At 41.5% G+C, this 16,495-nt stretch overlaps 1 protein-coding gene and 1 non-coding gene across 2 annotated transcripts; both read left to right on the forward strand.

Annotated features, from left to right (window-relative positions):
- Positions 1-3,345: 3,345 nt before the first annotated feature.
- Positions 3,346-16,179, forward strand: EIF4G2 (eukaryotic translation initiation factor 4 gamma 2). The gene is made up of 24 exons (XM_050759241.1): positions 3,346-3,503; positions 3,560-4,203; positions 4,462-4,473; positions 5,811-5,937; positions 6,309-6,374; positions 7,158-7,298; positions 8,127-8,229; positions 8,698-8,829; positions 8,911-8,977; positions 9,064-9,215; positions 9,530-9,640; positions 9,825-9,908; positions 9,987-10,085; positions 10,671-10,812; positions 10,908-11,068; positions 11,419-11,532; positions 12,128-12,253; positions 12,402-12,506; positions 12,590-12,805; positions 12,889-13,147; positions 13,477-13,681; positions 13,799-14,010; positions 14,105-14,226; positions 15,352-16,179. The coding sequence occupies exons 1-24, from the start codon at positions 3,346-3,348 to the stop codon at positions 15,415-15,417; spliced, it is 3,624 nt and encodes a 1,207-aa protein (XP_050615198.1). The 3' UTR covers positions 15,418-16,179.
- LOC126936752 (small nucleolar RNA SNORD97) lies at positions 11,585-11,727 on the forward strand. Its single transcript, XR_007719559.1, has one exon. It is a non-coding gene; the product is annotated as a small nucleolar RNA SNORD97 (small nucleolar RNA).
- Positions 16,180-16,495: the final 316 nt, after the last annotated feature.

Raw genomic sequence — 16,495 nt, forward strand, 5'->3', positions numbered from 1 at the left:
ACATTATCTCATTTAATCTTTACAACAACCATATAAATACTACTATCATTCCCATTTTACAGATTTAGAAACTGAGGAAGAGTAATTAAATTATTTGTCCAAAGTTACACAGTAAGTGATAGAGAAGACATTTGATCTCAACTGGTTTGACTACTTTTCCTTTTAGGAAGATGACCAGTTTACATATGGAATCTGTTGAATTTGAACAAACAACTCAAAAAAGCAAAATGGCTATAGAGGCCAGATGGGAACATAAATGAGTGAATCAAGTCAGATGCAACTTGGAGAAATCAAAACATCGAGAGGAGGCAGTTCTACTTAGTTATGCTTGAACGTTGCCCTATGAGACTTTCAGGCCCAGTGTTGCCATATTTTAATATTTTTCATGAAAAGATGGAAATCTGGATTTGTATGTAAAAATTTGTGTGAATATCAAATTCAAGTGTTTAAAACTACTGTGGCCCAAACTATGGCTTCAAGTTTGCATCTCTGAGCAAAAGCCTGTTGGAAATTCAGAACTGGATGTAAAGTGAGAGATCTGGGCTGAAAGTATATGATTAGGGAATTCATAAGCACAGAGAGGATGGTAGATGCTTCCAAAATAGTATGTATTAGAATAGTAACCAGCACTTGACATGATTAGTTAAAATAAGGCAAAAATATATGAGTTAACAAGTTAGGACTTAGAGAAAACTGATAAAATGGAAGTGGAAAACTAGCAGATTGAAGTGGGTATATTTAGAATTCAATTTTCAATGAACTAAAAGCTAAATTCCAGACAATGCCTTTTTTTTTTTTTTTTTTTTTTTTTTTTTTTTTTAATTTATTTTTTTGAGAAGGAGTCTGGCTCTGTGGCCCGGGCTGGAGTGCAGTGGCCGGATCTCAGCTCACTGCAAGCTCCGCCTTCCGGGTTTACGCCATTCTTCTGCCTCAGCCTCCCCGAGTAGCTGGGAACACAGACGCCCGCCACCTCGCCCGGCTAGTTTTTTGTACTTTTTAGTAGAGACGGGGTTTCACCGTGTTAGCCAGGATGGTCTCGATCTCCTGACCTAGTGATCCGCCCGTCTCGGCCTCCCAAAGTGCTGGGATTACAGGCTTGAGCCACCGCGCCCGGCCAACCTTTTTTTTTTTTTTTTTTTTTTTTAAGATAGAATCTCGCTCTGTTGTCCAGGCTGGAGTGCAGTGGCATGATCATGGCTCACTTCAGCCTCGACCTCCAGGGCTCAAGCAATCCTACTGCCTCAGCCTCCCAAGTAGCTGGTACTACAGGCATGTGGGACACAGGCTAATTTTTGTATTTTTTGTAGAGACGGGTTTTCACCACATTGCACAGGCTAGTCTCAAACTCCTGAGCTCAAGCATGAGCCACCGTGCCCAGCAATTTTTTTTTTTTTTTTTTGAGACAAGGTCTCACTCTATTGCCCTGGCTGGAGTGCAGTGGCGTGATCACGGCTCATTGCAGCCTCAAAGTTCTGGGCTTAAGGGATTTGCCCATGTCAGCCTCCCAAGTAGCTGATACTACAAATGCATGTCACCACATCCGGATCTTTTTTTAACTTTTAAATTTTAGAGACGGGGGAAGGGGGGTTTCCCTATGTTGCCCTGATTGGTCTCCAACTCCTGGGCTCAAGGGATCCTTCCACCTTGGCCTCCCAAAGTGCTATTGAATTTTCATATATCCATGATGTGATGGAAACTTTAGAAAGTTTCAATGTTTATTTCCCTCACTTAATAGATTTCAATTTGAAAAAAACTATTGTCTAGACTTCAAAGAGAATATTCACCTAGCCCTAAAAGCTGGATGTTCTTATAATTAAGACACTTAAAATTCAATAATTAAAAATTTTTTACCCTGGGCACAGTGGCTCACACCTGTAATCTCAGCACTTTGGAGAAGCCTAGGTGGGTGGCTCACTTGAGGTCAGGAGTTTGAGACCAGTCTGGGCAACATGGTGAAACCCAGTCTCAACTAGAAATACAAAAATCAGCTGGGTGTGGTGGCACATGCTTGTAATCCCTGCTACTCAGGAGGCTGAGGCACGAGAAATGCTTGAACCCAGGAGGTAGGGGCTGCAGTGAGCAGAGATCACGCCACTACACTCCAGCCTGGGTGACAAAGTGAGACTCTGTCTCAAAAAAATATTTTTTTCCTAAAGGTTTTAATGTTTTATTTAATCTTTGCTAATTGTGAACCCTTCTGCAATGGGCTTTGCAGGTTTGATTTCAATCTGAAATCTTTCTATTTAAGTGACAGAAAGGTAATTGAAAGATTGTTTTATCAGTATTTTTACTCTTTGTACCTTAGGTTACTCCCTTCCAGGTCAATTTCTCACATAAACTCATATCTGCAAAGCCCATACCAAAAGGGTTCACAATTAGCAAAGATTAAATAAAATATTAAGTAAAACCTTTTTTAAATTTTTAATTACTGAATTTTAAGTGTCTTAATTATAAGAACATCCGACTTTTAGGGCTAGGTGAATATTCTCTTTGAAGTCTAGACAATAGTTTTTGACTACTACTCTTCCTAGTAAACTAATGTATTCGTTCATTATCAGATATATGGAATGTAAACCAGTTATGTCAAAATATCACATATACTAAATGCATTTTTCCAAACCTTAAAGCCCTACAGAAATTATAAAGAAACATTATTCTGGTGTTATCATGAAGCTAGAAGGGTCCAAAAAATTACAAAGTGAAACCTCTTGTATTTAAAACAAAACTTACACCACCACCACCACCCCAAAATATATATATATATTTTTAGAATATCTCTTCCAAGTTTTAAAGTTCAAGTAAAATTGATTTAATAGCAGTAAGTGTAGTAACAGTAAGGTGGGGAATGCTGACTTTATTCTATAGCAAAGATCTACAGATGCTGGAATTGTATTAGAAACCTGTAGAGCCACACCACAGCCTTCTGTTATCACGTTTAAATGTCGCAGGAAAAACTGCAATTTTCCTGAAAATTGTATTAAGGACCAGGTGCTCTAATACCAAGAGCTGTTTTGACACATCAAAGATTAAGTTTGGGTCTTTGAAAATCCTGCCTCTTACTGAACACTTTCTTTAAAAGTCATTCATGTTAAAACACACACATTCTTGCCTTTGACTATACACTGTGAAAGTACTACATGTTAAAATGGAGATGGGGACATTTTTGTTGTTTAAGTTTATGGAAGTATGACTCCATTTTAGTGTAGCCAGTGTCGCAACCGATGGAATAAGGTACTCATCAACACATTACCTGAGAAGTATACAAAGTTCAACTTGCCGGCTTTGAAAAGCCTAATCCTATTTATTATGGTTGACCCTAAATAAAATGAAAATACACAACTGACAATGTTTAACGTGCACTTAAAAAACAAAACAAAACAAAACAACCCAGGAGCCAGCAATTTGAAATCCTCCAAACACCCGCGGAAGTCTGACACACAGGGTGTTTTCCTCGGTGACCGCCAGCGGGACATTCCTATGGGAAAAGCTGCTTCTTGTGTGCGGTACAAAGACAGACAATCAACCCCTTCCTTTCATCCCCTTCTCATTCACTCTGCAGGGGGTGGGCCAATAAGGAGCTGAATGAAGCTCTCCTTTCGCATCAGGGCGCAAGTCTCGCCTCCTCCCCACTACTCTCTGGGTTCCCTAAGGCTGCCGAAGCCGAGGACCTGGAATTGGGTAGTGTCCCGGCACTGCGCCCGGGGGCGCCAGGCCTCAACCCGACAGGCCCGGCCCCTGGAGAGGCCAGGCACGCGAGGGCAGCCACAGCTCCAAGGGGCGCCAAGAAAAGCAATGCTCACTCGCCACGCACAGGGCTCCGGGGAGGTAAAGGTGCGTTTTCTTCCCATATTCCCGGTGAGAAAACGAGGTCGGGAGAAAAGGGGATGATACAACTGGAGCATGGGATATCGACTCAGCGAACAAAGGGACTGGAGCAAGAAGCAGCAGCCACACCAACGCAGACTCAAAAGGGCTCTCCGGCTTTACGCACGCAGCCCACATCTCGGCAGCGCTCCGCGCCCCTTACGCCACTGCCTCAGCCTCGGAGACTTCGCGAATATGGCTTTGCGCACTGCGGCGGGGCTGCGCCGCAACCGAGCTCAGCCCTGTGGCTCCTCCCCGTTGCCCTGCGCGGATTGGTGGCAGACGGCAACCGGGCCGCTGATTGGGCGGCGAAGGAGCCATTCGGGGCGGCTCTGGTGGGTTCGGCTGCCCCAAGAGCGATAAGTTCGGCTTCAGACACGCCTCAGCGCCAGCAGTGAGTCGGAGCTCTATGGAGGTGGCGGTGGGTACCGGGTGGCGGCTGCAGCAGTGACTCCTCTGAGCTGAGTTTCAGGCCGTCCCCGATTCCTTCCTTCCCCTTCCCTCCCCCTTTTTTTTGTTTTCCGTTCCCCTTTCCCCTCCCTTCCCTATCCCCGACGACCGGATCCTGAGGAGGCAGCTGCGGTGGCAGCTGCTGAGTTCTCGGTGAAGGTGAGTGGAGCCGCCGCCGCCGCCGCCGAGTGGAGCGCTCTAAAATGGCCGCCGTCCCTGGCCGCTTCTTCTCGAGTGGTACAAAATGGCGGCCGCAGGCGGAGCCGGGTGGGGCGACCCTTTTTTAGCATTTCCTCTGCGCTTCAGACACCTGGAAAGTCTTGGCCTTTGTTATCTCTTCCTGTTGCTGACGGAGTAGAAGGAAAACGTCAGTGTTGGCCAGACCGCCGTGCGGTCATGGCCGGATGGCCGACCCCTGCAGGGCCGAGGCCGTGGCGGACCGAGGCACGGGTGTGCTGGGACGGCGAGGGAGCGCGGCTCGGACCGCGAGCGCCGAGGCGGGAGGCACGCGGGCCGGCAGGGAGGGCCCGGCCGTTGGCGCGGGACCAGGGAACCGCAGGTGTCCCGGAGCCCGGCCTCCCGGCGGGGAGGTGTGTTGGGCCTGGAGTCGGCGGGGCTGCCCTTTGGGGGGAGGAAAAGAGAGAGTGATGATTTCTGCTTGTTTTGTCAGCCGAGGAGGCCGTGGCGAGGCGGTTGTCAGTCCCAGGGGGATTTATGGGGCAGGAGGGGGCCCGCTTGGAGGCGGCGGGTGGGCAGGAGGCCGCCTTCCTGCCTGGAGAACAAAGAGCTGGGCGCCGGGCCGGCGGGGGCGGCCTCAGCTGCTCCTCCCAGCCGAGCGACCCGCGGCCTCGCGGGGAGGTTGTCGGAAGCACTTCCCTAACTTGCGCCTGGGTGGGAGGAATGCTCCGCTCTTTTGTTCCCAGGAAGGGAAAAACGGGGCGGAGGTTCCTGCTGCCATGTTGTAGCCCAGGTCTTCCGCTTGCGAGTGCTAGCCCCGTACACCCGGCCCCCTCTCGCGCGTCTCTCCACGAGCTCTCCACGGGGAGGAGGCGAAAGGGTGGACAGGGGAAAACTGCTGAAGAGCTTTCGGAGAGACCTCATGCAGTCGCTGGCCTCCTCGTCGAGGCAGTAAAAATTCCTAGGGCAGACATTTTCCACGTGATGTTGCTCGTGTCTATAGTTAGATTTTTCTATTGATCTCAGTGCTCAGTTTTAAAGACAGTAGAATGTGGGTTTTTCAAAAGATTCGTTCTGAGCCGTTTGAAATACTCTTGTGTTCTACGAAGTCTCTTTGCATCCTTGAACACCGGGGAATTTCCAGGTGGCTAAACAAAATGTAATTGTCTATTTGTGTTTTGAGTACATCCTATGTTAGTCTTACAGATCTGCAATGCAGTGACAGTGCCAGGATCTGAAATACGTTATAATTGAATGAAGGCTTATAGATCTGTATGTTAGTTAGAAGTGTCTCATTTTGGTGCTCTTTCTCGTTCCAGGTATTTCATTTCTCCCATCCCCTCCCCTCCCCACCCCATCTATTAATATTATTCTTTTGAAGATTCTTCGTTGTCAAGCCGCCAAAGTGGAGAGTGCGATTGCAGAAGGGGGTGCTTCTCGTTTCAGGTATGTCTAGATTGATTTTGGGGAATCCTTTTGAAAAGGCCAGTCCCAAAACTTAGATACCATGGCAAATAATTCCGACTTAATGGGCTGCAATTTTCATTTGAAAAGTTCTTAAGTTTTCATTGACAGCCTTCTAAGAACTGCCATCTGAAGAATAAAATCAAGTATTTGCCTTTCCTTTGGGTCCCAGTTTAGTCTTCATTTGTAGCATAACATACGAACACTAAAATACAGGCCTGGCTACAGTCTGGGCAAAATAGCGAGACCCCCATCTCTACAAGAAAAGCAAAACACAAAATAGATGGTTTATTCTTTTTGATTGAGACATAGTTGGGATACAGTAAACTAAAAAGTTTTTTTCTTTTAAATAGTGCTTCTTCGGGCGGAGGAGGAAGTAGGGGTGCACCTCAGCACTATCCCAAGACTGCTGGCAACAGGTGTGGTAAACATGTGAAAAAAAAAACTGAGCTTTATTTAACAAATTAAGTTAAAAGTCTTTCCCATGTGATGGTGTAATTAAGGCAATAGCCATCAAGACTCCTAATCTTAAGGGGCATGGTTTCTGTTGGGTATCCTAAATATAGAATATCAGCTCTTGATTATTCCTTAGCCAAATTATCTAAATGAGTTGAGACTCTCAAACTTACTTTTTTTCTTATTCTTTGGGTTATTTTTACTAATTTTTTTTCCAAAATTAGTAGCTATTATTCCTACTAATTGGTATTAGTAAAGTGGTACACATGCAACACGGTCAGTAAAACATTAGAAAGTGTTCATTGGCAGCCGGTATAGTGGCTCACACCTGTGATCCCAGCAACAACTTGGGGAGGCAAAAGTGGGAGGATCGCTTGAGCCCAGGAGTTTGAGAGCAGCCTGGGCAACACAGCAAGACCCTATCTCTTTTAAAAAAAAAAAAAAATTAGTTTTCAAAATGTGGTTCCTGGATCCACAGCGTTGATACTGGGAATATTTACTAGACATGCAAATTCTTAGGCCCCACCCCAAACCAGTGAAAGCAGAAACTGGGTGGGCCCAGCAATCTGTTTTAACAGGCCCTTCAGGTGATTCTGATGGCACACTACCCTTACAGAACCACTGATCTCCAGAGTTGACTTTTTGGGAGGGGAAGTCGAGAAAGCCTAAATTACTTTCTCTGTTTGAGAGAATTTATGATGTTTAACATTTGTGTGAAAATAAGTGTTATTGCTGATTTTTATTAGCGAGTTCCTGGGGAAAACCCCAGGGCAAAACGCTCAGAAATGGATTCCTGCACGAAGCACTAGACGAGATGACAACTCCGCAGCAAACAACTCCGCAAACGAAAAAGAACGACATGATGCAATCTTCAGGAAAGTAAGAGGGTAAGTTGGAAGGTCTCTTTTACTAAAAAATGGGAAATAGTATGGATTAACTGTGTTTGGTGTGTGTGCTGTACTACTAAGAAGGCAAGGGTACCTTGAACTAGCCAGGCACTGTGGCTCATGCCTGTAATCCCAGCACTTTGGGAGGCCAAGGTGGGCAGATCACTTGAGGTCAGGAGTTCAAGACCAGCCTGGCCAACATGTTGAAACTCCATCTCTACTAAAAATACAAAAATTAGCCGGGTGTAGTGGCAGGCGCCTGTTTTTCCAGCTACTAAAAAGGCTGAGGCAGGAGAATCACTTGAACACCCTACAGATGGAGGTTTCAGTGAGCCAAGATCACACCACTGCACTCCAGCCTGGGTGACAGAACAAGACTGTCTCAAAAAAAAAAGAAAAAATGTATCTTGAACGTTGTTTTTTTGGGCTTACGGTTGCTTTTAGCCATCGGATTGCAATCCATAATCCTGTTGTGCTAACATTTGCGCTGGCTAAGGGAAGTGCTATGTTATTTAAGCCAGTGAAGCAGGGAATATAATGGTCTTAGTTCATGGTCTAGCCTTGATAATGAGATCTTTGCACTCTAACCTTGAGAAAGTGAGAAAGGATTCTTGTCAAACAGCTGGGAACCCCCCTATCTAATTCAAATCATTGTAATTAAAATAACAGGTTTATTTCAGCATTCCTTTGGTTTTAGATGAGTAAGAAAACATGTCTTGATTATTAAAGGGAGCAAGTGGAAGAAAAATCAGTGTAATTTAAAAGCAGTTTTTCAATTCAAATTCTGTGTATTAGCTAACACTTAAAATGTGATTCCTTTTTCTCCAGCATACTAAATAAGCTTACTCCTGAAAAGTTTGACAAGCTATGCCTTGAGCTCCTCAATGTGGGTGTAGAGTCTAAACTCATCCTTAAAGGGGTCATACTGCTGGTAAGTTTTAAATATTGGCTTAACTCAAAAGGGAGAGGGAACTGTTTAACAAACTCAAGTTGTGTTTTTTTACACTTGGATTACTACTTAAAACCCTGAGGTGTGATTTTTGAATACTGATAGTGATTAGAAAGAACCACTGACTTCAGTAGCATTAGATTAAAGAGGTAAATGTTCATACTATGCTTGAAGAGATAAATGGTGGTGCTTAGCAAGCTCTTTGGTGGAAAACACCATATTTTGGTCTTGGAAATGCATTGTATGACAGTTTATGTAGACTTGAAAGTTTTGATATCCATGCCATTTTCTGACTCCCTGGAGAGATGGATGTGACTAGATGAGAACTGGTATAACTGGACATTTTTGGTACAGTGTAATAGCTAACATTTAGGTGGTTGTATTTTTCCTAAAGGAAGGGTTCTTGGAAGTAGTATTCATATTTAGTTTAAGCAATGACATTTTCTGTAGATTGTGGACAAAGCCCTAGAAGAGCCAAAGTATAGCTCACTGTATGCTCAGCTATGTCTGCGATTGGCAGAAGATGCACCAAACTTTGATGGCCCAGCAGCAGAGGGTCAACCAGGACAGAAGCAAAGCACCGTAAGTGGTAGTTTTTGTTTGCTTGTTTTAAAGTTGACTTGAAAAATTTCCTTAAGGCATGACAAATGTCTTTTTTCCTAGACATTCAGACGCCTCCTAATTTCCAAATTACAAGATGAATTTGAAAACCGAACTAGAAATGTTGATGGTAAGACTTACAGTTGATACTAAGTAGTACTGTATATTTTCAGCTTAATTCTGAATGTTGTCTTACTTCATTGTTATTTTTTTCAGTCTATGATAAGCGTGAAAATCCCCTCCTCCCCGAGGAGGAGGAACAGAGAGCCATTGCTAAGATCAAGATGTTGGGAAACATCAAATTCATTGGAGAGCTTGGCAAGCTTGATCTTATTCACGAATCTATCCTTCATAAGTGCATCAAAACAGTAAGTGTGACGGGGAAGTTAGGCTTAGGTGAATGTAGTCAATCATTATTTAGGGGAAATGAGTCAATTATTCATCTGAGAGGGAGGTTGACTAGTTAAATACAAATGGGCAACAAAATTTACCAAACATAGAATAATAATTTGAAATATGTGGTGTTTGACAAAGTAGGGTTAGAACTGATCAGATTGGTAGAAAGCACTATACTAGATTCTGTAGGAACTGTGAATGAGTCAGTGCAAACGTAAAGGGAAAGTACTACGCCTAAACCAGAGTAACTGTAAAATTTTGTCACCACGGCATTTTATTCTTGCAGCTTTTGGAAAAGAAGAAGAGAGTCCAACTCAAAGATATGGGAGAGGATTTGGAGTGCCTCTGTCAGATAATGAGGACAGTGGGACCTAGATTAGACCATGAACGAGCCAAGGTATGTGTGTAGCTGATGGAAGCAGTACAAGTAGTTTGTCTTTAAATCAAGCTATTTATTTTTGTGACATCATAGGGGATTGCCATATTTAGCCATTAACTGGGTTGTAATCTAGAAGTCTTAAAACTGTAAATTGAACACATTTGCTTTAGCTCTTCCAATGAGTGTATTCTTCTCTTACCAGTCCTTAATGGATCAGTACTTTGCCCGAATGTGCTCCTTGATGTTAAGTAAGGAATTGCCAGCGAGGATTCGTTTCCTGCTGCAGGTAAAACTGGTTTCTTTAAATGTGTTGATAAGCTGAGTTTTTGGTTTAGGAATATTGAAATATATTTTTCAATTAAAGGATACCGTAGAGTTGCGAGAACACCATTGGGTTCCTCGCAAGGCTTTTCTTGACAATGGACCAAAGACGATCAATCAAATCCGTCAAGATGCAGTAAAAGTAAGATTGGGTTTTTGTTTTGTCACATAGACTTTGTGTTTGTAGAGTAGTATGGTATTCCTCCCCACCCACCCCGAACACTTGAGGGGTCTGTCTCATTTTAGTGGCGGAGCTTAATGTTTTTAGTGTCTTGTCTTCCATTTTTATTTTTTTATTTTTTGAGACGGAATTTCACTGTCACCCAGGCTGGAGTGCAGTGGCACATTCTCGATTCACTGCAACCTCTGCCTCCCAGGTTCAAGCGATCTCCTGCCTCAGCCTCCCCAGTAGCTGGGACTATAGGCCTTCGCCACCACAACCCACTAATTTTTTGTATTTTTAGTAGAGATGGTTCTACCATGTTGGCCAGGCTCGTCTTGGACTCCTGACCTCATGCAAACCAAGGCTTGGGCCTCCCAAAGTGCTGGGATTACAGATGTGAGCGACCATGCCCAGCCTTGTCTCCCATTTTTGGAAGAAGTTATTTACAGAAATAGCATAAATTACGGTTTTAATATTCTAGGTTTCCCCCCAGTTGCAAGAATTTTAGTTTTAAGTAAAATAGGGTCCAGAGACAAAAAGTGCTTATTCACTTCATTTCTAAAGGATCTAGGGGTGTTTATTCCTGCTCCCATGGCTCAAGGGATGAGAAGTGACTTCTTTCTGGAGGGACCGTTCATGCCACCCAGGATGAAAATAGATAGGGACCCACTTGGAGGACTTGCTGATATGTTTGGACAAATGCCAGGTAATTTTGAAAAAAAACAGTGGTTTCATTAAGCTGAAAAATCAGTTTAACTTTGTCAGTGGAGTTTTGAGAGTTGTCCGTATATGTATTTTAAGGTAGCGGAATTGGTACTGGTCCAGGAGTTATCCAGGATAGATTTTCACCCACCATGGGACGTCATCGTTCAAATCAACTGTTCAATGGCCATGGGGGACACATCATGCCTCCCACACAGTCGCAGTTTGGAGAGATGGGAGGCAAGTTTATGAAAAGCCAGGTAAGTAAGATTTGAGTGTTTAGGCAATAAGTGTTAAATTCTGCAATATATGTGATTTCATTTGCTGTTAAAACATGGAACTATTTTAGGAGTGTGCATGTTTTCTAAACCATATTTGCAACATTTATTTCAAACTAAAATGTTTATCCTTAAGATTAGTAAAGTATTAGTAAAATGACATCACTTTGACAGTTAGGTTAGATTTTTATTCTTCCCTGTTTCATCTTTTACTTTCTCTGGGCAGATTCAATTAAACTTTCTTTTTGGCTTGGCTCATCCCTTTGGTACTTGATTACCGTAATTTGTGGACCCCTTTTTATCTAGACTGACTTTCTCCTTTTCTGAAATAGGGGCTAAGCCAGCTCTACCATAACCAGAGTCAGGGACTCTTATCCCAGCTGCAAGGACAGTCGAAGGATATGCCACCTCGGTTTTCTAAGAAAGGACAGCTTAATGCAGATGAGGTACATTTGCCTATGTTACTTATATACCATAGTTTGTCAATTCAGAAATTTATTGCCCGATGATTATAAAAAGACGCGTTATTAAGAGGACTTAATGCTGGAGTTCTTTACATTTTTCTCTCTTTTCTGTACTTAATTTTTCTTTCTTTGAATGTCCAGCATCCTGTGAGTGAAGATTATGAGATATGAGGGCAAGTCTGCTAAAGTCTATTAGTTAGGGCAAGGAAAATGGTTGTCAAGATATTGTGGTTTCTTTCTTTGTAAGTAGGGTGATTTAAGGATAAAACAAGGCATTTTCTAAACTGGCTAAATTTGCAGTTTTTTATTTGAATATTTTAGTCATGCTAATTCTAAGAGAATTCTCATAAATGTAAGATTTATAGTAGTATCTTACTACTGTATGCATCATCAGATCTTTAAATTTTTTGTCAAAAATTAAACCTGTTAATGTGGAGTGCCTTCTTTAGTTTTATAAAAAGCTTAATGTTTCCCTAGATTCTGTCATGTTTGTATAGGATTTTAGATATTGTATTTAATATATTCACCAATTGCATGTTGTTAATTTAGTTATATTTTGATTTATTTTCAATTCCAGATTAGCCTGAGGCCTGCTCAGTCTTTCCTAATGAATAAAAACCAAGTGCCAAAGCTTCAGCCCCAGATAACTATGATTCCTCCTAGTGCACAACCACCACGCACTCAAACACCACCTCTGGGACAGGTACAGACCATAGTGTGATAGCATTTTCTGTTGTTCCATTATTTTCTAAAGATGACTGAAGACTTTTTTTTTCTAAATTTAGTATGTTCTTCCCCCTAACTTCATATTCCTTCTTTTAAAAAATGTCTTGTCATTGCTTGTTTTTTAGACACCTCAGCTTGGTCTCAAAACTAATCCACCACTTATCCAGGAAAAGCCTGCCAAGACCAGCAAAAAGCCACCGCCATCAAAGGAAGAACTACTTAAACTAACTGTAAGTTTCAAATATCCCATTTTAGTGTAATCAGCCTATATTTGAGATAGAGAAAACATTAAAGATACTTGTGTTCTTCACAGGAAACTGTTGTGACTGAATATCTAAATAGTGGAAATGCAAATGAGGCTGTCAATGGTGTAAGAGAAATGAGGGCTCCTAAACACTTTCTTCCTGAGATGTTAAGCAAAGTAATCATCCTGTCACTAGATAGAAGCGATGAAGATAAAGAAAAAGCAAGTTCTTTGATCAGTTTACTCAAACAGGAAGGGATAGCCACAAGTGACAACTTCATGCAGGTAGGACACTTTACTGATTGTGTGGTAAGAACTCTTAGCACTCAAATTCGAGAACTGATAAACTGTTGTATATTTCTTCTAAGGCTTTCCTGAATGTATTGGACCAGTGTCCCAAACTGGAGGTTGACATCCCCTTGGTGAAATCATATTTAGCACAGTTTGCAGCTCGTGCCATCATTTCAGAGCTGGTGAGCATTTCAGAACTAGCTCAACCACTAGAAAGTGGCACCCATTTTCCTCTCTTCCTACTTTGTCTTCAGCAATTAGCTAAATTACAAGATCGAGAATGGTTAACAGAACTTTTTCAACAAAGCAAGGTCAATATGCAGAAAATGCTCCCAGGTAAGAGAATGCTGACTTGTTTGTTTTGTTTTTTTAATAGTATATCTAGAGATTTTTAGTACCTCGAATGGATTTATGTAGGTCAGATGGTCTGATTGTCCTGCTCAGATAATGATAAACATACTGCAGATCTTACCAATAAAAAGATGTATGATTAAACTACTTTCATTTGATCCGTATATTGAGTTTTTTCATTTGCTGGGTTGGTTCTCTATTCTGCTACATGGATCTTGTATACTTGGGGACATCATTTGTGAAGTTCTGTTCTCTGGACAGGACAACTTGGTAAAATGAACTTTTAGATGATGCAAGTGGTTTTGTCTCTTCAGAAATTGATCAGAATAAGGACCGCATGTTGGAGATTTTGGAAGGAAAGGGACTGAGTTTCTTATTCCCACTCCTCAAACTGGAGAAGGAACTGTTGAAGCAAATAAAGTTGGATCCATCCCCTCAAACCATATATAAATGGATTAAAGATAACATCTCTCCCAAACTTCATGTAGATAAAGGATTTGTGAACATCTTAATGACTAGGTAAGATGGTTTTCTATATGTAGTAATGTTTCATGTACTAGAAAAGAATGTCTACAAGGCAGGAGACTAAGCAAGAAAACTCGCTGTTTGGTTCTAACAAGACCTCTTTCTGTCCAGCTTCTTACAGTACATTTCTAGTGAAGTAAACCCCCCCAGCGATGAAACAGATTCATCCTCTGCTCCTTCCAAAGAACAGTTAGAGCAGGAAAAACAACTACTTCTTTCTTTCAAGCCAGTAATGCAGAAATTTCTTCATGATCACGTTGATCTACAAGTCAGCGCCCTGTATGCTCTTCAGGTGCACTGCTATAACAGCAACTTCCCAAAAGGTGAGGGGACTTGTATCAGAGGAGTAGTGTGGGGCAAGTCTTAAACAGCACACTAAATAATGGGCTTACTACTTCTTTTTAATTTTTTTTAAAGGCATGTTACTTCGCTTTTTTGTGCACTTCTATGATATGGAGATTATTGAAGAAGAAGCTTTCTTGGCTTGGAAAGAAGATATAACCCAAGAGTTTCCGGGAAAAGGCAAGGCTTTGTTCCAGGTAAGTCTTTTGTTAAAAATTTGGTCTGCTTATTTCATTTTGCTTGGTATTAACTTCAAGTTAAGAGCCTTTTTCAACTGAAATACAGGGAAGATAGTCCTAGTTAGTAGTTTTTCTTCACCCATACATTTCATTCTGCACTGTTTAAAGCTATGATTAAGTAAAGCTACACAGTGAATCAGTTCTAGTGGTGTATAAGATGTTAGAGGTAGCTAACAAATTTTTCAAGGAGTATAGCTACTGATATAGATGGGAGTGACTGTACAAGTTTCAATTTAAGATTTTTAAAAAACGTCAATAAAGAGGAAATTGTGGCTGGGCACGTGGCTCATGCCTGTAATCCTAGCACTTTTAAGAGACCGAGGTGGGAGGATCACTTGAACTCAGAAGTTCAAGACCAGCCTGGGCAGCAGAGTGAAACCCTGTCTTTAAAAAATATAAAAAATTAGCCAGACGTGGTGACATGTTCCTGTGGTCCTGGTCCCAGCTACTCGGGAGGATGTCTTGAGCCCAGGAGGCAGAGGTTGCAGTGAGCTGAGATCATAACACTGCACTCTAGCCTGGGCAACAGAATAAGACTGTGTCTCAAAAAAAAAAAAGAACAGTTTAAATATATATTTATTTTTTTAAAAAGAGATGCTTTTGATTTCTCACAATTTAATTGTGTCTTATTGAATGAAATGGTAGCCCTAGGGGAGGAACATCAGGGCATTCTCAAATCACAGCGAATGCATTAATCACCTGAAGAGCAGTTTAAAAGTAGGTTCCAGGCCTAATCCCAGAGATTCTGGTTTAGTAGGTCTATGTACAAAATCCAGGTGATTCTCATGCTACTAGTTTTCCAGGGGGCCCAGGCTTTGAGAAACATTGGTCCTACAGCGCATCTTGCTACCTTTTTATTGCTGATTATAAACTAGATTCATGAGGCTCATCCGTGCAGGATTATATCTAGCTCTGTGTTGTCCCAAATCTGGATAATACACCACTGTTTGCATAACTTAATATACAAATTGTTGTAAGGATGTCCTTGTTTCATATTCTAAAACTGTAGTACCACCTAAAACTTTCTGGATGGATTTCCATTTATATTGTGAACTATTTTAAGTTACAAATCTTAATTTATAGGTGAATCAGTGGCTAACCTGGCTAGAAACTGCTGAAGAAGAAGAATCAGAGGAAGAAGCTGACTAAAGAACCAGCCAAAGCCTTAAATTGTGCAAAACATACTGTTGCTATGATGTAACTGCATTTGACCTAACCACTGCGAAAATTCATTCCGCTGTAATGTTTTCACAATATTTAAAGCAGAAGCACGTCAGTTAGGATTTTCTTCTGCATAAGGTTTTTTTGTAGTGTAATGTCTTAATCATAGTCTACCATCAAATATTTTAGGAGTATCTTTAATGTTTAGATAGTATATTAGCAGCATGCAATAATTACATCATAAGTTCTCAAGCAGAGGCAGTCTATTGCAAGGACCTTCTTTGCTGCCAGTTATCATAGGCTGTTTTAAGTTAGAAAACTGAATAGCAACACTGAATACTGTAGAAATGCACTTTGCTCAGTAATACTTGAGTTGTTGCAATATTTGATTATCCATTTGGTTGTTACAGAAAAATTCTTAACTGTAATTGATGGTTGTTGCCGTAATAGTATATTGCCTGTATTTCTACCTCTAGTAATGGGCTTTATGTGCTAGATTTTAATATCCTTGAGCCTGGGCAAGTGCACAAGTCTTTTTAAAAGAAACATGGTTTACTTGCACAAAACTGATCAGTTTTGAGAGATCGTTAATGCCCTTGAAGTGGTTTTTGTGGGTGTGAAACAAATGGTGAGAATTTGAATTGGTCCCTCCTATTATAGTATTGAAATTAAGTCTACTTAATTTATCAAGTCATGTTCATGCCCTGATTTTATATACTTGTATCTATCAATAAACATTGTGATACTTGATGTAGTGATGTGTGGCTGGCTGTAAATGGAATCGACAATCTGTGGGAGAATAGTCAGCTTTGTTGTTGAGGTATAGGAGACCCACCTTAGTTTGACTTACAGGCTTTCAAATGTTTGGTTTTCTGCTGTACAAGCCTGAGTTCCAGAAGGAATTTTTAGACTCTTCATGATGAGACCCAAGATTTAATTAAGGTGGTTATTTTTGCTTTGAGTTACTAAAACTAACCAATATAAATGATTTTTATAATCAAAGATTACAAGTCTCATGAATGTGGAGGAACATTGCTACACATAGCAACTACAATTTGTTGACATC

This window comes from Macaca thibetana, chromosome 14, assembly GCF_024542745.1.
Source record: "Macaca thibetana thibetana isolate TM-01 chromosome 14, ASM2454274v1, whole genome shotgun sequence".
NCBI lineage: Eukaryota > Metazoa > Chordata > Mammalia > Primates > Cercopithecidae > Macaca > Macaca thibetana.